The following is a 26168-nucleotide window of genomic DNA, read 5'->3' as shown; positions in this document are numbered from 1 at the left end:
ACTGCAGTACAAAGTCAGGCTTCCATTGCTCACTCAGACATATATCTGTTTCAGATACTACAGCCTAAATACAGGTCCACCTCCTGGGTTCTGCTGCTGCATTTCACATGGCTCAGTTGCCATGAAAGACAGACAGATTGGGTCACAGAAGCTATCCTTTCTTTCAATTTAGTAAGAATTTCTACTTTATCTTGAGTTCCTTTCCATTTTCCCTTATAAGAGTTAGCTAAGGTTCAAATAGAAAGCCCGGTATTTGGAGATAATTGGGTTTTACCATCAATAAAGCATACTACTTGAAATCTTGATAGGTACACGCAGCAACTGAAATTTGGTAACAATTGTGAGAGAGGAAATTAGTAAAACTTTTAAAATGAAGTCCTATCTCATAAACTTTTAAAGTAGTCCTCAAAATTAGCAGTGTAGCAACTTACAAATTGGGGAATGTGATCATGATACATGAATTTCCAATCTTGCACAATAAGTTTGAATTTTTCAAAAGTTAAAGTATGCATTTCAGGCTTATTAATGTTTTAAATGTTAACAAGGGTTCCCAACTTGAATAGGAATGAGAAATGCTTCTATGTGTTTGATAATTGATCTATGGCTAGACTAAGTAATTAATATTCTCTTTCGTGACTTATACATGACTGCTTACACCTATCCAGAAATGAAATATAAGAAACATAGTGAAGTCTAACATGTTTTTAATTGTTCAGTTATGCTATCAGATAGAGATAAGTATAATTCTTGTGTAATAATATGGAACAAAGTCACAGAATATTTTTGTTCATAACAGGGCAAAGAGAGATGCTGGATTATAAATATATAGAAAGTCAATAAAACTCAAAAAGGAATGCAACTATAAAATCTCTCATGTAACATGAAAATAGACCTTTTGGCTCATAAATTAATTCTGCGTGCTCATTGTCAATTCCTTCCATTAAAATATGGATGGCAAAATATGAAGTGCAGTATTTTTTAAAGTAGAAGAATCCTCTCCAATATAGATTAACAAGGAAGATAGCAAAAGAGAAGCACTATGGTTGGTATTTTCTCTCATGTTAGGCTGAGATTTTTCAGACAGTGAGCTGGTTGGACAAATCTTGAAATTGTCTTCTCTTTCATTACTGAAGATAAAACATTTCATTTATGGACATGACTAAGTGGAGAGAGTTGTGCTGCCTACAGGAAAATCATAGCTTCTGACTGAATAAATATGCCATTAGGTTTGGGAAAAAAATGAAATTGTATAAAATTGGTGGAGCCAGGAGCATTATATTCAATATTGCACATGTTTAAAAAATAACACCTAAATTGAGGCTTAATTCCATCTCTTTGGTTTGAGATGAGCATGACACGGATAAATTAAGCTAACTGCCGGCTGCCACAGCATAAATTCAGTTCAAAGAAACTGCCAGAATGCCCATGTTTCTCTAGCACCTACATGAATGGATGTGAATATTGAGGGACAAAAGTCACATCTGCTGTTTTTGAAAGGTGAGGAGAGACATATTACTTAATATTTTTGCCATTTTTAAAAATGTTTATTGTTGTTGACTACATTAACATTTCAGATAGTTCCTATTCAGTCAGCAGGCAGTAAAGAAAAAAGTGATAAAAAAAATAAACAATATATTTCTTTGTCTTTACTGATCTGCTAAGTTTTTTGGCATTTGGCCAGATAGGGATGCTATAAAAATATAGCACAGGGACTTTCTGCCTTTTGTGTACAGCAGACATTATGGTACAGATATCAGATTCATGAAAGAATACCAGCATTATACAGTGGCCCTGTAGAAAGAAGATTATGAAGACTTTCTTATTTTTAGAAATATCAGAATACATGGTAGCTTTCGTTGTAGAATCATTCAGTACTTCATATGTTTTATTGGCAGAAATTTTTTTAAATTCAATTTTATGTAGAAGAAATTATAGTAAGATATGGATTCAAAACAGAACAAAATAAAATAACCATCTTCCCTGACTCTCTAAGGTAAAAAGGATCCTCCTCAGACTGGAAAATTAACAGTAGCAGAATCCCTTGGTCCCCTAGGCACAATTAAGATTTTTTGGAGACATTCTTGGTGAAGATGAAGAAAGTTGGGTATCCTTGGATCACTATGATATAAAGCCATTTGTCTAGTTCTGTTTTTGATGTTTGCCCTTTTATGGGAGGTAGAGTACCAGATGCTGCCATGAACTGGGACTGTTTGCATATCACTGAAATTCACTTAATTTGTAACTGATGCTGCTCCTACCCTTTAGCATGCACCTGAAATTATTGTTCACTAACTACTGGCATTTCTAAGATATCTTCTGTGGCCCTTTATTTTTGGTAGGGAAAATATGACTGGAAAACTGACTTAACCATTACCTTTTGATGTCCAACAAATTCTAACAAATGAAATAATCCTTGGTATTTCCATACATATCAGATATGATCATTAGGGTATGTAAGAGGAAGCAGCCTTCCATTTGCAATGAGGAGGCAACTAGACAAAACTCTGAAGAGGGTGCTGGGAGTGGAGTCAGAGCTCATATTCGGACTTAGACATTTACTGGCTGTCACTTAACTGGGCTGGGCAAGTCACTTAACCTTTATGTGCCTCAGTTTCCTCAACTGTAAGGTGGTTATGATAATACCACCTCCTTTAAAGGGTTGTGTTGAGGATTCAGTGAGATTGTCTATGTATATATATATATATATATATCTATATATATATGCATATATGTATATATAGTGCTTAGCACAGTTCCTGACACAAAGTAGGTACTATATAAATGCTTATTCCCTTTCCCCTTCTTGTAGTGATTTGAGAATTACCTAAGGAAAAAAAAAAGATCTTCCTACTACAAACCAATTCCCCTAGCCAGAAATTGCATGTTTAGACATTCATTCCTTTGGGTAAAGCATTTTCCTTTCACTAATGCCTTTCTTTTAAAAAATAGATACTTTTTGGAAGGATAACTTTAAAATCATTATCTCTTGAGCATTATTTAGCTTATTGGGTTGCTTTTCTCTAACAGGAAGGAATCAGTTTCAAAGGAGAACATTGACAATTGTGGAAAGACATGGGGGAAAGAGAAAATTCGTGGAAATAGGGAATGGGAAGAATAAAAAAATTTCCACAGTTTCCTGTCCCGAGAATTCATCTTCCTTTCTTTGTGTATGCATATGTCAAAGTAGCCTTATTGCTATATATGTACATAAAGTACAGCCTTTCATAAAAAGGCGAACAGTTTTTAACAATAACTTCAGTAGCATCTTCACATTTCCTTTTGTGCTTTAACATACTTACAGAGTATGTTTTCAATATAATTGCTAATTTTGCAATATTTAAGTATTGCATTTGGGAGCATTTTATACTTTTAGTACCTTTTCCAAATTGGCTACATACATAAAGAAATTAGGATGCACTGAAATTAGTGCCAGGTAATGACTTTCATACTTATTTTAATTGCTGAAATTCCAACTTCTTGTTTATACAGAAAGAGCATGCTGTTCTGCCAAATAGTATATGATAGTTTAGTTATGCCCTGAGGATCTTTGGTTTGAGGTGACTGTAAGGTGCCATTGCTATTTTCTAGAATCAATGTATTAAGAAGTAAAAAGGATCAAGGAGTATGTAGGAAAAATCCTAATAGTTGTCAGTGGTAAAACTGTACAATAACCTGAGTATCTAAGCAGGCACACAGCTATGCAGTTGTCCTAAAGCACGAGGAAGATGACCACAAAAAAGATGAGACCATTAAAAAATAATTAACAGTGGTTTTACTTGTTCTAAATGCTAATTTGATATAAATAATAATTATTTTTTTTTACTTCATAATGTTTTCCCCTAAGTGAATATATATGCTTGTGCGTACTCACATACCGAGTTTACACACAAACACACTCATGTTCACGCACAACATATTCGTATTGGAGCTGCATGGATGAATTGTATGCTACTAGAATCTCCAAAATAGTTATAACAGTTATGTCATATGTACATTTTCATGTACATATATACTACATTTTTAGAAGTAAGTCATTTAGAGTAGGAACAGAATTCCATTTGGGACCTGGGTACTCCCAAATGCCCCAGTATTATCATGAGTCTGCATCATAATCAAAGAAAAACAAATTTACAAGACATAAAATGGCTTAGCTTGAGGTGACAAGGATATACTGTATGTGTGTGTCCATGCACATCCACACACAGAGAAAAAAGGAAATTAATTTATGATATGATTATAACACAGATTTATATATGCTGATTCATATCTGAATTGAGTCTTTCTAATTGTGGGTGAAAATGAGTTTATGGAATAAATATATACTTCAACATATATAATTGATTAAATGTAGATTATAATTTTTTATTAAAAATTGTGTTTTTATATTTGAATGATGTCCTATACCTAGAAAGATTTAACAATTTTATAGAAGGAGGGTGCCATATCTAAGAGTTTGGTACTTTAATACTTTAAATTTTAAATTGATTTTATAAGTTTGGAAGTGAAATATAGCTATTCAAAAGAAAATAAATTCATTCAGATCCCATTTAAGCAACAAGATTGATTTATCCCTAAAGATTTCTTTTAATTATATAAGTTGGTTGGACTGCTGGTTGCTATCATAGTATGAAATTTTTCATTGTATTGGATTTCATTGTATTCAAGTGGAGCTAGTAGAAACACAAATGGCCAAAGTGAGTATTTTAAAAAAAGTTTTTAAGACTTATTTTTATTTACTAGATGAGGATACTCTATTATGCTGGAGAAGAAATTAAGACACAATAGTAGTTATTAATTTTCAACTGTTAGCGAAATCATAACCACAATTTTATGTTGCTTGCTATTGAAAGAAGAAAAAAGCTAACAAGAAATTGACAATCTTCCTTTTTTTACTATGATTGAAAAAAATAGTTCATTAGCAAGCATTTATTGAGCACCTAGGTTACAGGCTAAAATTAAATAGGAGAAATATCCATTTCATTTCTTCATATCAGGTATATTCACTAGTTTCATTCAATTGCTTATAAATTGATTAGTGAAAGTTTATATTATAATAGAATGTAAGGTCTTTCAGGGTAGGCACGGTTTCCTTCTTATTTTTGTATCTATAGCATCTAGCATATAAGAAGTAATATAGTTTTAAGTTTGTTAAAGGAATTGATGGATATATAGTATGTTTTACACTTGGAATAAGTTTTCATCATCTGCGGACCATCTCCAATCGTCTTGATCTGTATCTTGCCACTGGACCCAAATGGCTTGGGAGGAGAGAGTGAGGCTAGTGAGTTTTCACAACCCTGCCTCATTTCAATTCACTTGCAAATCAAGACATCACCTTCCTGGTGTCTTTGGTTCTCTATGAGGACAAACAAGAACAAACAAGTTTTCATCTATACATCTCATTTTATCCCATGAAATAGGAGCTGCAAATATAATTAGATCAGCAAGTTAAATCAATTGTTTGAGGTCACAAATCTAGGTTCTCAGAGTTAATGACTTGCCCCAATTTACAAAGAGGATCAAGACATGAACCCTGGCCTTCAGGTGCAAAAGCCCAGAATTTCCACTATGTAATCACATTGTTTCTCAGATTACTAAGGATATCTTGATATCTCTATCACTAGTTGTGATTGTGAAAAGCTTCTATCCTTCCTCCCAATTAATGTTTCTGTCTTTGTCCTCTCTCTTGTCCTCTGTCCCTCATATTACCCTTCCTCCTCTACTTTTCCCTCTCCTTATCCTCCCCCATTCTCCTTCCTCATCTCCCTTTCTCTGTCTCTGTCTTTTTATACACACTTATGTTTGTATCTTCTGGGTCACCTTCTGTTGTTTTTTGAAATCATTGGTTTGGATTCGAGTCATTATGAAACTCTAGGGGTTAAAGGAAAGCACTATAACAGATACATTTCACTCACATGGTAACTAGCCGTCCTCATCTTCCTTAATTACTTGTCTCCCTACAGTAAACGAATGCAACATGTACTTCAGTGTCTCTGGGGACTCTATTCTGTTTCTAGAACCCATGTTAGCCTGAATGGGCCAAAAAGTCATTTGTGAAAAGTAGACCTGCCAACAGAACAAAACAGGTTGACAAGTTAGAAATTGCTATACATCACATGTGCAGAGAACAAAGCATACCTTTCACCTGAAGTGCTTGTTATAAAACAAACAACAACAACAAAAATCAAGCAGCAGCGATTGCAGTCTTCAGTTTGTTGCACACAGTTGATGTATTAGCTGATTTTATTTTGACAAGGGTATACAAAATCTGTTGTGCTCTTATAAGCTTCAATGACAAAATAAGGCTTATTTATTTTTATATCTTGATAAGTTCTTCAATAACAGAGAGAGAGAGAGAGAGAGAGAGCAAGAGAGAGAGAGAGAGAGAGAGAGAGAGAGAGAGAGAGAGAGAGAGAGAGAGAGAGAGAGAGAGAGACCTTTTCAAGTTGCTTTGAATGAGCTAGAAGGATTAAGAGTTACAATACATAAAAACAGAAATATTGAAAATCAGAATCCAGAAGCTTAATTCTGTGAGTCTCTGTTCCTTTAGTAGTCAATGAGATTTGAAGGTCATTAACAGAAATTGTCCACTTGATGATGCAATCATTTAAAAGGAAGACAAAAAATATATAATTATTCATGGTTCAGAATCACTGTTTTCTCTGAATGATCCATGTTTTTGGAAGTAGTATTATGTTTAGTAAATTCTTATTCATCAAGAAATCAACATCATATTTTTACAAGTGTTCTAGATAACATAGAAAGAGGGAGAGAGACAGAGACGGAATGTCCTTTAGAATCTTATCATCTCCTTAGTGAAAATAGACATGTGCACATGAAAAATAACAATTTCTTCCCATAAGCATAGTATGTGAAAAATACCTCCTAAATACTATATGAATTCAGAGAAAACAAAATTCTTTCATAGCTGGAGTGTTCAAGACAGTCTTTATAATAGAGATGGGAACTGTATTGAAACTTGAAGTTTCTCCCAGTTCAAAGTAAGTATTCGAGGACTGCAATGATCATGATTTTTGTCTTCCTATCCACGACCTAGAAAACAAGGCTTAGCACAGAGTTGATAATTGATCAGTGTCTATGGGAATGGATTGAATTGAAATGTGGATAGAATTTTGGCAGAAGGCAGGGAAGGAAAAGTTAAGGGAGAGGGAGAGGTGGAGAAGGAAGTATTTCAGTGTTCAGAGGTAGTAAAATATAAAGCCTGTTGGAGGGATGAGTATACCTGGTTAGTTGGAGCAGAGGAGTCTGTTCAGGGAATTACCATGTGATTATGCAGCATGTGGCCATTTTCTGGACAGACCAGAATACCTGCCTAAGAAGTACTTGTTTTATCCTGTAAGCATTATTAAGCAACTGTAGATTTTGGTTCAAGGAATGACATAATCAAAGACAGGTATAGGAAGATGTATATGATAACAACATGCAGAAGGGACTAACAAGAAGAAAAATTCAAATAGAGAGACCATTTAAGTGTTTAATACAATAATTCAGGTTTAAGGTCAGGAGAAAATGAATTAGGCTAGTGACAATAAGAATTGAAGGGGAGATTAAAAATTACATGGTGAAGCATGGATTAATAGGACTTGGTGACTAATTGGATGTGGAAATGAAAGTAGGGAATGAAAGATTACTCAAACTTTGAGGCTGGGTGATTGAGAATGGGGATACCACTAAGAAAAATAGGGAAGGTGATTAGAGGTACTAGAGGATCATGATGAGTTTAAGATGATATCTAAATGTCTTGCAAGTATTTGAAAATGATGTACTCAAGCATGGAAGAGATGTCAGTACTGAAGATAAAGAATTGGGAGTAATAAGGATAGCTAGCATTTGTATAGCATCTTACTGTTTGAAAAACACTTTATCTGTTTAACTTATTTGATCCTCATAATAACCCCAAAAGGCAGGTACTATTATTATCCCCAATTTATAAATGAGGAAACTGAAGTAGATAGAGGTTCAGTGACTTGCCCAGGGTCACATGGCTAGTAAATGTTTGAGGTTAGATTCAGACTCAGAGCATCTTGACTCCAAGGTCCACATCTATGCATAGTGTCACCAAGCTATTGCCTAGAAACTTCAGTAAAACTTTGTCTGGTTAGACAAAGTCATGGAAGTGTATAAAAACTTTAAGGTTATATATGAAGACAGAGAAGATGAGAGGGCAAAGAATAGAACTTCAGATGATACCAACATTTAGAGGGAAGAGAGAGGATTGATGTCTCTTCCTGAATGGTTCTCTGACAATTCTGTGCATATGTACAAGTGTCCCTCTATACAAATCCTATTATAAAGACCTTTCTGTGGTCTGAAAGAATGCCTAGCCCTAGAAGGTTATGGCAGTCTATTCAAGTCAGCAAGCTTTTATTAAACACTGTGATAAGTACTAGGGATGTAAGGAAAGGCATATTTATGGTCTTTTCCCATCAAGGAGGTCACGTTCTAATGGGGAAAGGCATCGGGTAAACAAATATATACTTACAAAAATATGGATGTACAGAATAGATGGGAGGTAATCTTGGAGGAAAAGTACTAGCCATGGGTAGAAGCCACCAGGGTTGAGGGTGGGATGGGGATGACTGCAGAAGACCTCTTGAATAAGCAATTTGAGCTGAATCTTAAAGCATGTTAAGGAAGTCAAGAAGGTAAACATTTTAGGCATTAGCAGGGGGCAGTCAATGAAAAGGCATAGTCAAAATGTTGAGGGAGAAAAGAAACCTCAGGTACGTAGGAATCCCAAACCAAAGTTCCCAGGTTACCTGGAATGAATTCAAGGATGCAAGTATTCTTTAAGTCAAGGAGGCAAAGATTTATTACTCTTTATGTAAACAAAGCAGGCAAAAGTTCTTAGGGAACCTGCAACCATACATGGCTACGGGGAAAGTTTAAGTACAAGATTTAGGGATGAACCCTGTCAATTAGGTGTTTTGGGGTGGGATTAGGGAGTGGTTAAGGCGTGATTAAGGGCTGGTCAGTTCTTAAAGAAACATGCCCTTTTTGTATCTACTGTATAGGTATCTTACCCAGAGTTCACTGGGAAATAGGGGGTGGGGGTGGGGCACTCGGGGGCGGAGTTAGGTGTAGGTGTGGTTTTGACTGTGAAATATCACTAAGTCACCAAAAGTTCACAGGTGACTGGGAATTTCGAGGTGGATTCCATCACATGTCTTGTTAGACAAGATTAATGTAAGGGAGTATACATTTGACTATGTCTAGGATACATGTTAGGCTCAGTGTATCATCTGGAATCAATCTATAATTGGGCATAGCTGTTTACTGTGGAAGAAGCAGAGATAAAATTGGGGCATGCTGCCCTTTAGCTAGAGAGAGAGACTGCTAGGGCCAATGCTTTGAAGCTAGGGAGAGATGTGATTTTAGAACTGGAGTTCAGGCACAGGCACCCAAGCAGAGGCTAAGGGGAAATGTGATGTTAGAATTAGGGTCCAAGCACAAGCACCCCATCAAAAAGACAGAGTAATGGGTGAAGAATAGTAAGAAGTCCATGGCTAGATCACAAAGAATGTGGTGGGGAGTAAACTTTCAGAAGACTGGGAAATTAGGAAGAGTCTATGTTGTGAAAGTCTTTAAATAGCAAACAGAGCATTTTATAATTGATCTTGAAGGCAGTAGGGTGGTGTTGAAACTTACTGAGGAGGAGGGAGGGAAACATGGTCAGAGCTGAACTTTAGCAAATCATTTTGGCAGTTGAGTGGTGGATCTATTCCAGTGGGGAGACACACAAGCAGAGAGCTCAACCAGAAAAGTAATGCGATAGTTCAAGGTGGTGGTTACACATGAAAAACACTATTTAATGGTAATTCTTTAATGATCAGAATGAATTCAAATACTGTAGGTAAGAAAACAAAAAAAATCTTATCTCAGACCCTTGTCCTTTCATAATAACTTCAGATATCAACTAATATTTAATAAAATGTTAATGAGTTTCTGCACCTTCCTGTCTAAATGTCTTCTAGCAATTACTACTTCGTGGGGACACATAAAACTTCTCATTAGAATGGTAGGCCTGTGTGAGTCTTTCTAACTCAAGTGAAACTAATCATCTTGCATCAGATAAAAATTTGTTCTTCTTCAGACAATAAGTATATTTTTTTCTCAAAATTTGATCTCCCAAAATTTCAGAAAGTTTCTTCAGAAGTTCACAAATATGATTCAATTGATAAAGGTGTTATCAATGAATGATATGACTATATTATGATCAATTACTTAGAAGCTCAGAAATGACTGTCATACCAGATGATAGTCAAACAAATCTTCAATAACAGATAGATAAAGGATTTATTTATTATGTGACAAGCCCAGTGCTAAGTGCTGGGGATGGACATATTAGCAAGCAAGATAGTCTCAAGGAGCTCACGTTCTAAGCTTGTGTGAAGATAAAAATACATAAAAGGGAGCTAGAAATGGGGTAGAGAGGAAAGGTAAGTGCAATCAGAAGTGTGGCTGGAGATGACTAGGACATAGTGTGGAGGCCTGGGACTGAGCAAGCTGAAACCAAAGTTAGTTTAGCAAAGTCCAAGTTTGTTTCAGGGGCACAATCAAAATTTCTGGTGAGAGGTAAATGGAGATGGTAGTCTGAGTACAATCCAGTGGAAAAGGCATAGCTAGAGATGTCCAGCGGGCACTGTGGAGGCCTACAACTGAGAAAGGTAGAGACAGAGGCAGTTTATAAATGCTCAGGGTTGTTCCTGATTTCTGGGATTATCCTAGAAAGGATTTAGAAATAAAACCTATAAGTCATCTCCCTCTACTTAATAAAATCTTCCACACAATAATTTGAGATTTAGTTTACTACCTAAAATACTATTTTTAGTCAAGGCATGTTTAATCTATCACCATTCCTTAACTCTTCTCTTCATGTGGAGAGTCCTGAAAGAAATAGAGTTCTTAATCTTTTCCAATTCAGAGACTAAATGTTGCATTTCCCAAGGTTTTCTTTTTTTCCTACCAAGGTGTTTGTATATAAAAAATCAATAAAATACAATTATAAAAATATCATTCTCCACATTCAAGTCTATCTTCTGATGCTTGGATATAGGGAAATGCAAAGTTTAATAAAATGAAATGTTAATTCTCTTTTGATTTCCACTCAAAGATAACTGAATCAAAAATTTAAATATATACATAGAGGGAGATTGATGGTACAGTAGATAGATCACTAATCCTGGAGTCAGGAAGACTTGAGGTCAAATATGACTTTCAGACATACTTACCCTGGCCAAGTAACTTAACCTCTGTTTTTCTCAGTTTCCTCAAATATAAAATGGAGATAATTATAGCACCTACCACCCATGGTGGAGGATCAGATGAGATAATACATATACAAGATTTCAGCTACCAATCACATAGAAAGGCTCCATATCCTTAGCATGCAGTAGCAAAAGAGATGAAACACATTTTCTTTGATACCATTTCCACTGAACAAATCATCCATTTTTTTTATTTTGAACCATTTGATAGTGCTGAGGATATTGGTAATAAAAGAACTTTATTTTCCAAGTTTTTGATATCTATGGAAATACCTTTATCAGATACATTTTATATAAAATAACATATACTTATAGTTAATAAAAGCATACTAGCCAGAGTCTTTAGGTCAGTTCATTGGAACATGGTATGTTATGTTGGATCATAAGACTGAGATTACACATCTCCAACCCATTTATATCAATTAGCTTTTGTCAGGAGAAAACAAAAACAAAAAAAGAAACAAAAACAAACAAAAAATCCTTCTACCCCTAGTCTCAAACTACATAGCTATAACTAGATTTTCATCTCTTACAAAGACATGTTTTTATTTGTCACAAGAATGAGACAAGATGGTTTGGATATATCAGGGAAGTCCATATATTCTATTGGGAGAGGTGGAAGCAGATCTAAGTCAATATCTACTACTATGAATTGACAGCATAATCTTTAGAAATTAAGGACATAATTTCTTTGTGTTCTATTCAAAATTATAATAGTTTACAAACATAGATAAGTTCCTCACTCAGGACACAATTCGATTTAGCTGAATTCACCTAATGAAGCTTTCAAATTGATCCTAATACTGTAATGTTAAGCAGGTTGGGAGTTTTTTGTTCTTTTCTCATTTAGAATGCTAAAGTAATCAAGTGGCTTTGATTAAGTCTTGCTAGGTGTGAAGCCCCAGGCCTACACCCTTTCCTTGATTAGGTATGAAGCCTTCGGGCCCTAAGAAGGGTATATATACTCAGAGGTTAGCACTTTGCTTTGGGGCTCCCACTCACTGGAAGAATGTCCTGTGATTTGACAAGATGAGACTCTGGGTAGCTGCTGGAGCCCCTTGGCTTTGAAAACCCAGATGTTGTTGCCTCTCTTTCTGGTAACTACTGTGATTTGGTCAGACAGAGAAGAGATCTGTCTGTTGATCTCTGTGTGTTGTTTGCTCTGTTTATATAATGTATGTTTGTAATTTCTGTTTGCATTTTGCTCTGAAGTTCAGGGTGTTGGCTTTCCCCCTTGAACTAAGTAAATTATATATGTATGTTTGATTAAAGTGAGATTGTTAACCCCTTAAAGTTGCTTTCCTTAGAAGAGCAGATCAAAGAACTTGTGCTGGCAGCCCTTCTGTGTGCTCTTGTTGCTGGTCTTGTTGGGTCTTTCACCCCCACAGCAGCTGTTAGCAACATTGTTGTTACAAATACTTATATAAAACTCTAGCAATTCAAATGTATGTATTGCCTAAAGAAAGGAATTTATTAGATGATATTCTAATATTTCCCCTATCCTTATGTTTCTACATATTTTTGGTCATTTAAAATACAAAATTACCTAAATATTAAAAAACATTATCAAATAAACTTACATGACTTGTTGACTCACATGTAAAGCAACCTTTTAGTAATTGGAGAAAAGGTGTCAAAAGTTCTTTTTCTATATTAAAAAATAGGCAATTGTTTTACTTGTTTTTTAAAAAAAGTGATTCTATTACTTGGAAATATGTTGAACAGCCGTATTTCAAAATATAAGATCCTAACCATCCATATGGCCATACAAAGCTTGGAAAATTTAATCCACTGCAAAGTTTTATTTCTAGTAAACTGAAAATGCCAAGCAATATCTATTCTGAGTTCTAAGAATGAGGCAGTACAGCTGACATGGAAAGATATTTTAAGATGCACTGGAATCCTGGTCTAAGTCACTATGCAGTAGCAAACAATTATAATCAAAATGAATTGGATGGTGCAGAAGAGAAAGAGACTAAAGGAAATCAGTAGAATCAAGTTAACAAATTTACATATACAAGTTCATAGAATTAATTTTATTGTGTATTTTCAGATCTCATAACACTGGAGAATAGTGCCTCATTCATTAATTCAACAGAAAAATTATCAGGGACCTACTGTGAGCCAAGCATTGCTTTGGTTGTTTGCAGATTTATCTTTTCTGTTTCAAAGTGATCACTATGTAGATGCTTTTCCATCTAATGTATCTTATCAATTTTTCTCTCTCCTGCCCCTCCCCTCTGATGTCTTTTTTAATAAGGCATGTCACACTCTATAGGATGAAAGTGTAAGAATCGGTTAATATAAAGTGTATGTTTTTTAAAACATGATCGTTCCTTATAATGTTTGTCACAAACTCATTCTACTTAATTATAATGGCAGTCACACTGCAGGCAACACCAGAGCTTTTCCCAGTGATTAATGTAGCTCCGTGGAGTTTGTAGAAGGTTGTTCTCTTAATTTGACTGGCTAGGGAATATTTCCCTGTTGAAAAACAGGTGTAAACACCAATAATCAAGATGAGAGAGTGATATCATGTCAGCTTTTTAAAATATCTCCAGTGCAGAAAATCTAACAGGTAGAGTCTGAAACGGAATGATTTTATTTGTTGGAAGCAAAGTAACAGCGAACTTTTGGTGTGACTCAGAGAGTTTAACTGAGTGAGTGATGGGAAACCTTTTAATAGCAAAATAATCTGTCAATCAGCCTAAAAAAAAGGATTGTTGCGGCAAACACATAAAATCAAAACTCCAGCAAAGTAATTACTAGTAATTTATGAACTCTATTTCTAAATTGCCTCACTTGGTAAATTACATGCCTATTTACTCTAAGATAGGATTTGAATTTACCTTAAGTAAAACTTAGGTCCTCCAAATTCCCACAGACTTCAGGCTTCTAGTGATTTTCTTTGTTGCTCGTTTTTGTAATAGGTTCTGAAACAAAAGCAGACCAATTTTTATTGCTTTTGATTTTGTACTTGAGCTTTTTCTCCTCATTTATTTGTTTGTATTTATACATAGATATATGTTTATTTGCTGTCTTATATAGATAGCTTCGTATCTAAAAAGAATTAATACAATGAGTTTGGATTGTACTGTCACAGATAGAGTTCTATGATTGGCAGTGCTCTCTCTCCTTATTTTAATCATTCAACATAATTGACTCGTCAAGGGCTTGGGAAATAAATGCTGCTTTTGAAGCATCTACCTCAGTAGCTACCAAGGATTGTCATACCAAATATTTAACTACTTCAGAATTTTAATCTTAAAATTATATAAATTCATATATTTTGAAATGACTGCTGATTCTAGGATACTTTAGAGAAGATGTCACCAGCTGAATGAGGTAAGAACTATGAGGAAAACAAGGAACCTCAACAGAAAGATGTAATTTAAGAATATTCTTGGGGAGGAAGAGCTACAAATATATTGACTTCTTTTAAAGTTACTAAAGACTACTCTCATCCTATTTCCTTTCATTAAGTTTGCCTAAAAGAAAAGATATTTAACATGCATTTCCATTGTTAACATTGTTTTCTTTGATTTAATATGGTGGTGTTGCTTTTCTTTTATTTCTGTATGTGTGTCTTTGTGTGTTTTTGTCTTCCCTCTGACACAGCATGTTTTTATTTTACTTCCCCTCTGTGAGACTCTTTTAATGGTCCACTGGGGAAAAAAGGAATTCTTGTCATTTAAATTTCACTCTTTGTTTATAAGAAAAAAAATTCTTTTCAGTTCCAAATGATATTGAATTTTTCCTTCTTCTTGTTGGAGCATGAAAATGAGTGATATGATGCCAAGAATTATGGTGAAATGTTTTACCTGAAATAGCCCATTAAAGCATATTAATTTTAAACTTACATGTAATATATATGTACATATAATTTGAACCGTGATTATGTTTCTCTTTTGTTTGCATGATATTATTTTGTTTTACGTTTTGTTTTTTCCACTCACCAGATGTTCCCAACACTTTGCTTTCTACCACTATCATCCCCTCCCTTACCACTGCAACAGTCACAACTTCTGTTCCCATATCAGCCACTACAACCACATCTGCAACAACCAGCAGCAGAAGAGGTACAGTATGCTTCTTTGTTATGGCCTGGAAAACTTGCAAAAAAAAAAGAGAAGTGTAGGGGTTCAAAAAGATCAGACAAAAATGGAGAGGCAGAATTTTATAAATAGAAAATAACTTTATGAAGTAATAACCAACCAAATTATTGTTCATTATAATATTGGGATTGAATCAAAGACAATACATTTTATTTTTTCTACCACCATGTATGAACTTCAATGAGGTTTGAGTCAGAAAAAAGTTGTATTTTCTTCTAAAAACGTGAGATGTTATTTTTACATAAAATGCATATTCATTTCAAACCTAAAATACATTAATAAGATATCATCTTTTACATAAGTGAAAAATCAGATTTTGAATTGTGCAGGAGGTTTTCTCTTGATGCTTTTATGAATATTTAATGAATTTTAATTCTCCAGAAACCAGATTCAAATTCCCACAGGGATGAGTTTGTTCAGAAGTAGATGCAATCCCTGAGACATTGTGTGTAGTTCTTTTTTGTGAGTCCTCAAAAGACTAGTTCTGAGTGACTCACTGGGTGCCTTTCCTTTCTACTGATATAAAATATGATTGTCCTAGAGTGTTTTGCATTGTTTATCCCCATGAGTTTTCCCTGCCACCAGCTTAATAAGAAGCATTATTATTGCCTTTCTCTGAAGGGAAGTTACCTCGGGAAATATGGTTTAAGAATTTTACTGAACCTTAGGGATGTAATGGTTCAATTATAATGTGAGTGGAGAAAATGAAATATTCCTTGACATTCAGCCAGATATCACTAGGTGGTGAAATGGTGGTTAGAGTTTGTTTTAAAAATATATTGGGGGAATAGTTGCTTTTAAAATTAATCTTAATATAAGTTACACTCAGAAACCTTTTCTCATTCTCATTTAAATCTGTTTCTGTCTCATTTGTTATCTGTTTTGTCATATTGACTCACTAATATATTTTAAACTTATTTTTACTTTGAAATTGTTGGATATGTATCTCAATCTATGTAAACTTCTGGTTTCATTTAAAATTAAATTATTAGGGCAATGATACCCATCTAAACATGGTGCCTTTCTTTGCAGACTTTTTTCCCCTTCCTTTTACAAAAGTTTGCTGTACTTCAGTTATTCTTTCTTGTTATTTGACTCACTTTAATTGTTGAATTGTTAATTCTTGCCCCTTGCAAGATAATATTCAGATTAGAAGAGATAGATAGATAGATAGATAGATAGATAGATGTATAGATAGATACAAATATGAACTATTAAAATATCAGATTGGTTACATGATACAGTAGATTTATAGTACGACTAAAGTCTAGAATAATGACAGGACTATTTCAGAATGTCGAGAAAGTTATTTTTATATGGCTAAGTATGATTTCTCCAAACTAAAATGTCCCGTCAGACATCTATCAAGACAAGCTGGAAGTTGAGAGATAATGAAAGTAGAAAAGATAAATAGGTAAGCAAGCAACTTAAACACTTAACATGTTTCTTTTCTATTCATTTTGTTGTTAATTGTTTATTTTATCCAAAGCACATTATGACCTTCAGTGGAATGTTGCTTATGCTATTTATTGTCAGCACTGTCCTAATTTTTTGTTCATTTTTACGTACACACACAAATAGGTGGCAACTTTATTATTGACTTGGTTGTTTTGAGGGAAAAATTAATTGAGTCAGACTTAGCTATTTTGAACACAAAAATGACTATTTGCCAAATACTGGAACTAGACCATTGGTCATTTTCACAGTCTAGTTTGAGTTCATTTTTTTCAAACTAGTTTGCCTATGTAATCTTTAGTTAGTAAAGCTTTTTACTATGATAACTATACATTTGTCCGTAAAAGAGACTTCCGAAGTATTCTCAAAATGCATTGGCCTTCCCACATGTGCACTTGGAACTCAAATATTGCTGTGTTTCTCATTATAAAATGAAATTTATCATATCTTTCCCATAGTTCAGTAGCATTTCACATAGGTTATGCCTTGAAGTTACCTGTGAGAATATAATACATTTCTCAGTTTTTAAACATTATTTTCTTAACCATCAAGGATGATCATTAGAACATTACCATTTAAACTTTCTATGTCCTTATGAATTCCCTCCAAAAATGAGTAGTTGGGTTGCTTTTTTTTTGTTAGTAGGATTGGCTCCAATATATTTTTTTCCAAAGCATTAAATATTTTGGGAATGAAATATAATTGTATAATTTCAAGGTACAATTCTCCTGATCTATTTCAAAAGAAAAAATTTATGCCAGTGATTCTTAACGTGTGCGTATCTACAGTCACCTGTCCTATTTTCAAGAAGTAGATACATGAGGAATGTTACTAAACCCACCTGCATCATTAAGGTCCTATTTAATATAATTGAGTCTGAGTCATCTTCCTAGTCATACAATGTGACTTTTACACTGTATGCCTCAAGAGTTAAGTGGCATTTCTTTGCTTAGGCATTATCCATTAACTTGGACCTTTTAAGTGCAATTTGATGTTTGAAAGGGAGGTATTTATAAATTAGCCAAAGACATTCCAAAGTCACATACAAGAAGAAGGAAAAAATAGAATAGACAAAATTAAAGAAAAAGAATACCCTGCCAAGTTTCTAACTTTAAAAAAATCCCTTGTTCTTATGGAAATTATCAACAGCAATCTAAATAAATTGTCTTGTACAGCATTTAAAGTAAATTTCTTCTAACTGCAGATACCGTTTTTATCCACGTATATTTAATAAATGAATGCAAATGAATAACTGCTAATGTTTCCATTTTTATTCTTTTGCTGTTAACATCATTGCTTGATATCATTCTTTTCAAAAGTATCAAATACCAATTTAAAACAACTTTAGCAATTTACAGCTGTGGCTAAACTGGAAGTCAAAAGGGAATGAAACAAATTGACATATATTCAAACATGACTGTAGTAACCATATGACAGCTTTAACATTTAAGTATCTTAAAACACCCAGAGTATGTAAAAATCAAGGTATTTTGAAGGTGGAGAGGAAAGAGGAAGAATGAAAATGACAAAAAAACAGGAAGAAAAGGAAAGGTCAAGATAAAAGGAAAAGTAATAAGGGAAATGAAAAAGAAGAATGAGAGAGAAAAAGAATGGCAATAAAGAAATAAATGATAGAATCTCAGAGTTAGAAGAAAAATTAGAGGTTTTCCACTTTATTATAAAGAAGGAAGAAAATGAGTGTCATTTTTCTAAAAATAAGATAGCTGAAATAGAGAACATTCTTATATTCAAGACAGTAATGACAAATGAATATACCAAGACTTTAATAATCCAATTTTATTTTTATTTTGTCATACCGTAAAATTATAGGTATCATCACTATATGATTATGAAACTATTCAATATAGTTAAAAAGAAAATTATAGTATACTTATTTAAAATGTTATTATTTAAATAAAATCTTGTTATTCAAAGAGTCCTGCTCTTGGAGTAAGGCGTGTAAATCTTAAGTTTGAATATCACCTGTGACACTTACTAGCTCTGTGCTCTAAGATAAGTCATTTAACTTCCCAGAGCTTCAGTGTCCACAACTATAAAATAGTGATGATAATAATTTGTACAATGTAGCAACTACCTTACAGAGTGATAACTCTTTTTCAAGCCTTAAAATTGCGTTAACAGACGTTTATACAAATGTCAGCCATGATTGCTTTCACTATTGCAAAAACACAAGGCCTAAGGACAAAAAGGGTCTTCCCACATATAATGAAGTAAAGTCCCAAAGTATTGAGGGCAGAGGACCTTAAGCAGAACCTGACCATGACCTTCCACCTGAAATAATGATAAAGGGTTCCAGGGAATAATAATTGTAGGGATATGGTTTAACCTGAAAGGTCCAATAGAAAATTGTGTGTCATACTAGAAGTATTATTTGTTGTTTAAAGTGCTTTAAAGACTACTGGCTGTTTTCCTATCCTCCCCCTGAATGAGACTGATTCTCTCTGTGACAGTTTATACTGACCTAGAGGATGTAATTTTTTAAGTTTATATCATAATTGATCATTAGTATGGACATTATTTATAATGAATAATTAGTAAAAATCACTCTGCCTTGCCATAGAGCATGCCCAGAATTGAGGGTTCCCTTCCAGGAACATATGTACTATTCTTGGAGTTTGCAGGCCCTTTCCGATGACATCTTTGCTCTGATTCTTTTGCGATAATATGATATGAGATAAGATATGAGCAGCCAGAGGATTCTGGTTGTATTCTATATATACAGCCTTACTGCCTCAGGTGTAGGATTGTATTAAAGTTGCATCAGATTCATAAGTGTGCATTTAAAAACATACAAAGGTAAAGCACTAACATAATTACTATTACACTTACTTGATCTATATTGTACACTGAGTGCCTTTTTGTTGTTAAGCTGTTCAGTCATGTCCAACTCTTTGTAACCCCATGGACCACAGCACTCCAGGCCCTTCTATGCTCCACTGTCTCTTGAAGTCTGTCCAAGATCATGCTCATTACTTACATGACAATATCTATTAATCTCATCCTCTGCTATTGCCTTCCCCTTTTGCCTTCAATCTTTTCCAACACTAGGCTCTTTTCTAATGAGTCCTGTCTTCTCATTATATATGGCCAGTGTATTTAAGCTTCGGCTTCAGCATTTGTCCTTCCAGCGAATGGTCTGAATGAATTTAATTATTGACTGATTTCATCTTCTTGATGTCCAAGGGACTCTCAAAAGTCTTCTCCAGCACTACAATTAGAAAGTGTAGATTCTGTGGTGGTCAGTTTTCCTCGTAGTCCATATATTACTACTGGAAAAACCATAGCTTTGACTATGCAAACCTTTGACAGCAAGGTGATGTTTCTGCTTTTCAGTATGCTCTCCAGATTTGCCATTCTTTCCAAGGAGGAAGAGTCCTTTAATTTAATGTCTACAGAGATCTTTTAGCCCAAAAATATAAAGTCTGACATGTCTTCCATTTTTTTTCTCCCTCTGTTTAACAGGAAGTTATTGGATCTGTTTCCCATGAGATATATATACATACATATATATATATATATGTATATATATATATATATATATATATAAATATTAAGCTTCAAGCCATTTTTACACTCTCCTCTTTCACCCTTATCAAGAAGCTTCTTAATTCCTCTTCATTTTCTGCGTTCAGACTGTTCCATGTTCAGTTCTAACTGTTGCTTCTTGACTGGCATATAGCTTCCTCAGGAGACAAGTAAGATTGTCTGGTACTCCCATCTTTTTGAGCACTTGCCACATTTTGTTGTGATCCATACAAAGGATTTAGAATACCTTTTTACATGAGGGGTATAAACTTGCTGAGAGTTCAGGTGAAGGACCTAGGTTCCTCTCTTTAAAGGCCAGACTCCTTCAAGACTGAACTGTATGGGTCCAGAGTAGATGCCTCTTTAGTGAGAACTAGATTTCTAGCTCTCTCCATCTCCCCCTCAGGCATTTCTACAGTTTGATAGTTCCTGCCAAAGTGGCCAATCCTCTTTGATGAAGTTTTACTGTCTATTAGAATATAAACATTTTGAAAACAGATATCACTTTATTCATTGTATTTGTATTCCTAGTACCTTACATAGTGCCTGACACATAGTGGGCTCTTAGTAATGCTTTTTGATTGACCTGCCATCACCTTTCCGCCATGGAACCCAAACAGAAACTTTTAGTTGTCCATCTATTATCAATGGATTCCCTGGGGGGGTGTGGGAGAGGGAGGGAAACAAATGTGTCACTTGTGAAAAGGCCCAGCATCAAAGTCAGAACATGTAACTTAGAATGGTCCTAGTCCCACTCTCTCCCTCCTAAGAAAGGCAAAACAAAAATAAACAGAAACCCTTCTACTCTTCCCCTTCTCAGATTTCTATCTACTTATTTTCATTTTTTACACAAGGATTATTTGAAGAGGTCATTTGATTTTCTAAATTATAGAACTATAAAAATACTATATAAATTGAAAAGGAGTTATAGATAAGGTAGCCAGTGTTGGCAACAGCTGCTGTGGCTAGCAACTCTGGAAGAACAGAAGCTTAACCAAGCAAGAAAGGAGGAGCTTAATACAGGAAAGCTCCTACATGTAGGACAAGATTCACCCAATATATCCCATCATTTCTCAGGAAAAAAAAGTTGTTCTTCACCTTCTTACCACAATTGCCTGCAATAGGAACTTGCAGGGCTGGGGGGCAGGGGGAGTATAGGGAAGTGCTGTGCCTTAGAATAAAAGCAAACTGCATGGCACACAAAATGGATCATCATCTTATTTCTTCCTAGAAATCTCTCATAACAAGTTTCACACTACCAAATAGCTAAATTCTGGGGCAAAATGGGCTGTTGATTTTTGAGTGTCAAATCTCCGTGATATAGAGCATGGTTGCCCAAGAGGCAAAGGTTCAAATATTTATCATCATCATGGTCATCATCATTGTTATGGAAAAAGAAAATGGCATTCTGAAATCAAAACTTAATGTGAAAAAACATGTTTAAATCAATTGATATATACATAATATCACTCTTAATGTCCTTTTTAAAAAATGAAAAAAAAGATAATATATTTAGAAAGCTTCCTAACCCATATAATGTTAACAAAACACAGGATTCATCATATGTTAAAGCAGCTACGTAAAGAATAATATTTCCTCTTGTAGCATGTAGGCTTTAGCCTTTCTATCCGTAGGCCATATAGGCTATATCTGCCTCTCATGGGCTTGAGAGTACCCTGAGGGGTTTCCAATGTGTCTTTTCAATTGTCACTGGCTCAGACCCTCTACAGCCTCAATCTCCCCAGTGTTATGGGCCAATGAATAGTATTTTAATTCCATTTGACTGCATGGAATAGAGTATATTTTTAAAATGAATGTTTGCTTTGAAGATATAGCAATTTTTTCTAATACCTTGGAGGCATACTCTTCTAATATCAGTCTTTAGAGAAAGTAGGCTTAAGTTAGCTCTATTCCTACATAGGATGGGTCCCAGTAAGTCTCTGTCCAAAGGTGGTATTTCTGCTAGATGAGTCTTTATCTTAGCTACTGATAGACTGAGGGTCCCTCCTAAAAGTTATTCTTCAAGGTCACTCCTTGTTCCTCAGGGCATCCATGCCATACTGGTAGCAAACCCTAACTCTGAAGCCCTGGGATCTACTTTCTTCATATCCTTGGGGTGAGTGATGCTGGTCTGGCAGCAGACATGAACTCTGGAACATCAGAATGTCCATATACTCTCCAGATCTTTTATACTCATGAAGTCATGACCACCACTCTCTTCAACATTTGCCATGTGTGAAAGAGTTAGTGAGTGAAACAAGAGTGTTGAGGGAAAGATAAAGTGGTTGAATCTGATAGACCTCTTTGAATGCATCTGTATGTGAAGTGCCAAATCTTCAGCATTAACTTAGCCAACTGGAACCAGTTATAGAACATCCATGCATGTCCCACAGTCTCTCTAAGGCACTTCTATTCTACGTCATCACAACTCTTTCAGAAGCAAAAAGCAGGCTCCCCATTGTCTCCACATGGAGACACCATTAGGAACATGTTATAGATGCCCCAGAAACTTATCAAAAAGAAGAGGATTGGTGGACTTTTGAATCATATACAATAAATATGGCAAATGTGTATGTATATATACATATGTGTATATATATACATGTATATATATACATGTATGTGTGTGTGTGTATACACATATACATATATTCTTGGAATAAGGAGACATCATTTTACCCAACAACAGAGTAAAGCTTGACAACCAGTACACATTATTATATTTGTCAAGGTGAAATTTTTAGAGGCAGCTGGTGACACAGTGGAGAGAGTACTGGGCCTGGTATCAAGAAAACTTGGGTTCAAATCCAGACTTAGTTACCAGGGCATGTCACTTAACCTCTGTTTGCCTCAGTTTTCTCACTTGTAAAATAGGGATAATAACAGCACTTACCTCATATGGTTATGTATCAGTAAGGCAAAATTCATGACCTCAAGGATGACTGTGACTATGCCTGTATGGTTCAGAATCACAAAGTATGAAAAAGTCTCCAAGTAGAAGGCAGAGGAAGTATAACATTTACTTAGACTCCAGAGGATAAAATCCCAAGACTAATAACTACAATTTGATATAGCAGTAATTTTATTCCAAAACCAGTAAGCCCATCTCAATGTAGCAACAAAGAAATATAACACAGTATTATAGCAAAGAACAAAATCATCCTGTAACCTTCCCCCTGGCTAGGGCCTTCCTGTAAACAATCACTCATGAATCCTAACTGTCTGCTTGCTTGCATCCTCTCTGCAGTTCTGAAAGCCCTTGTAGTTCTCAGAGTCCTTGCAGTCTCCTGGATTCTCTGGATTCTCAGTTCTCTAATCTCACAATACTGTAGATTCTCAGCTCTTTGATCTCTTGTTCTGCACCCTCTGTTCTGAAGTCTGTCTCAATACTGACTCTCTCTCAATGTCTGCTATCTCAGTGTCTTCTTGATGTCTCCTCTTAGCTCTCCTCGATTCAACTGCTCTCAATTCTGCTTCTCTTCAGTTCTATCTCTCTTCAATTCTGGTTCTCTTACACTCTGAGCTCTCCTTATATACGGTCCTAGCCGCCATCTGATTGGCTAGAACTCAGGTCTCTGATTGGCTGCATTCATGATTGACTAGAATGCAGACCATTGGCTCTGGTCTTAGCAACTCCCCTTAGGGCCCTGAGGGCTTCAGGCACAATTCGGCTTAGCACCTAGTAAGTAGAGGCTTTAGGCCCACTTACAAAGATATAATCCAGCTTTCCCATCTAGCCCCACCTGAGGCCTATTGAATGGGTGGGGAAGATCTTTGGTCACATTAATACTATAGGTTATTGTGAGGATCAAATGATATAATATTTGTAAAAGTGCGTAGCACAGGGCCTGGCACATAGTAGATGATATACAAATGCTTATTCCATTCGCTTTCCCCTTCTTCACATGTAACCCAAGATGTTTACCAGTGGATGTAGCCTATAAAATGGCCAAAATTCAGGAGTGGAATGAAAAGGACACCTATTGGCAATATCCACAAAAATTTAGCCAAATCTGCCAATAAAGACAAATAAAAGACTGAATCACATAGACTTGTTCAATAATGTTGTTGTTCTTGTCATTCAGCCATGTCAGTTGTGCCCAACTCTTTGCGACCCCCATCTGGTGTTTTCTTGGCAAAGGTACTGGAGTGATTTGCCATTTCTTTCTCCACCTTGTTTTATAGATGAGGAAATTGAGGCAAACAGGGGTAAGTAACTTGTCCGGAGCCACTCAGCTATTAGCATCTGAAGTCTGATTTGAACTCAGATCTTTGAACCCAGAGTTCTATCCACTGTGCCATGTAGCTGCTCCTATGTTTGAAAATAGCTAACATTTATATAGCACTTAATGTGTGCCAGCCAATGTGCTAACCACTACAAGTATTATTTCATTTAATTCTCATTACAACCATGTGCAGTAGATGCTATTATATTCCCATTTTATAGATGAAGAAACTGAAGAAGATAGAGGTTAAGCAATTTATTCAGGGTCGCACAGCAAAAAATTGTTTGAGGTTAGATTTGAACTCAGGCCTTCCTGACTCCAGGTTCAGTGCTATCTCTGCTGTGCCACCTTTATCACCAGCAGAAATTACAAGATTTTCCCCAAAGAGACTAGGTTTATAGATAATGTAGAAAATATAGAAGTTAGTACATGACACTGTAGGCTCTTAAAGCAACACCTGTACTTAGTGAGACATAATCTGATAACTAGTTAGAAATATATATCTTTCATAAATTAACAGATAAAAAGTCTCCATAGTACAAATAAAAAACTCATCATATCCTTTGGTAATTCAATCAATAAATTATTCTGGAACAAAAGCTTTATCATTGATAGTACTGCTGCCCAAAGTAGCTTGGCAATGCATATGTCAACGAATAAATAAACATTTTTAGTGCCAAGTATGTGCCAGGCACTGTGCTAAGCACTGGATATTTAAAAAAATCAGAAATAACTTTCCTAATGGAGGCTACTTAATATATATCCAAGCTATATAAATAAATTTTAAAAAATTCAAAATATAGAGATCTAACAGAAGAAATTCCAATCATCTTGGAACAAGATGAGATATATCCATTCATTGTCTCTTCTGCTACTGGAATGGGAAGTGTCCTGAAGATGATTTCACTGAGCCTATGGAGTGTTAACTTTTATTCCAAAATTTATTTAAAGACAAAAAGTAATTGTTTTACTCATCTGTGAAACAGTCCACAGAATACACACACACACACACACACACACGTATTTGTATACACATACATAAGGGTATGATATGTAATAGTCTTTCTTCTCATTTTTTCAATGGAGTTGAGACAAATCATTCTAGTAAAAATCTCTATCATTAATCTGTTTAATAGATATACCTATATACACACACATACACATGTATTAGTCCCAGAATGATTTATATCTGAACATTATTGAAAAAATGAGATTATTAGTAGTTGTAGAAATAGTAGTAATAGTTTTTTTTTTAATATTGACACAAACATAGGCTGGATACACTTAGGTTAATCTTGGCAATAATTAGGAATACAAATATTAAATATATTGATTTCAAAAATGAAAATATGAAAGGTAACCCTATGAACAAAATGAGAGTGCTTTGAATTGACAAGGATCAAATTGATACTATCATTAAAAGGAAGCTGCTATTTTTATACAAAAAATGCCTAAAATCATGTGAACTCATTTAAGTTAAAAAGTAGGTCTCATGCCTATAACAGAAAGTTTCATTTTCTATGCTTCGGATTAGGGAG

General features: G+C 34.9%; 1 protein-coding gene across 1 annotated transcript in view; it reads left to right on the top strand.

Annotated features, from left to right (window-relative positions):
- Positions 1 to 26168, top strand: part of CADM2 (cell adhesion molecule 2) — a 293611-nt gene that overhangs the window by 195014 nt on the left and 72429 nt on the right. The window contains exon 8 of the mRNA XM_036755809.1: positions 15248 to 15367. Coding sequence (XP_036611704.1) covers positions 15248 to 15367 — 120 coding nt within the window. The remainder of the gene's footprint in view (positions 1 to 15247; positions 15368 to 26168) is intronic.

This window comes from Trichosurus vulpecula, chromosome 4, assembly GCF_011100635.1.
Source record: "Trichosurus vulpecula isolate mTriVul1 chromosome 4, mTriVul1.pri, whole genome shotgun sequence".
Taxonomy (NCBI): Eukaryota; Metazoa; Chordata; class Mammalia; order Diprotodontia; family Phalangeridae; genus Trichosurus; species Trichosurus vulpecula.
This window is presented reverse-complemented; position numbering and strand designations above follow the sequence as displayed.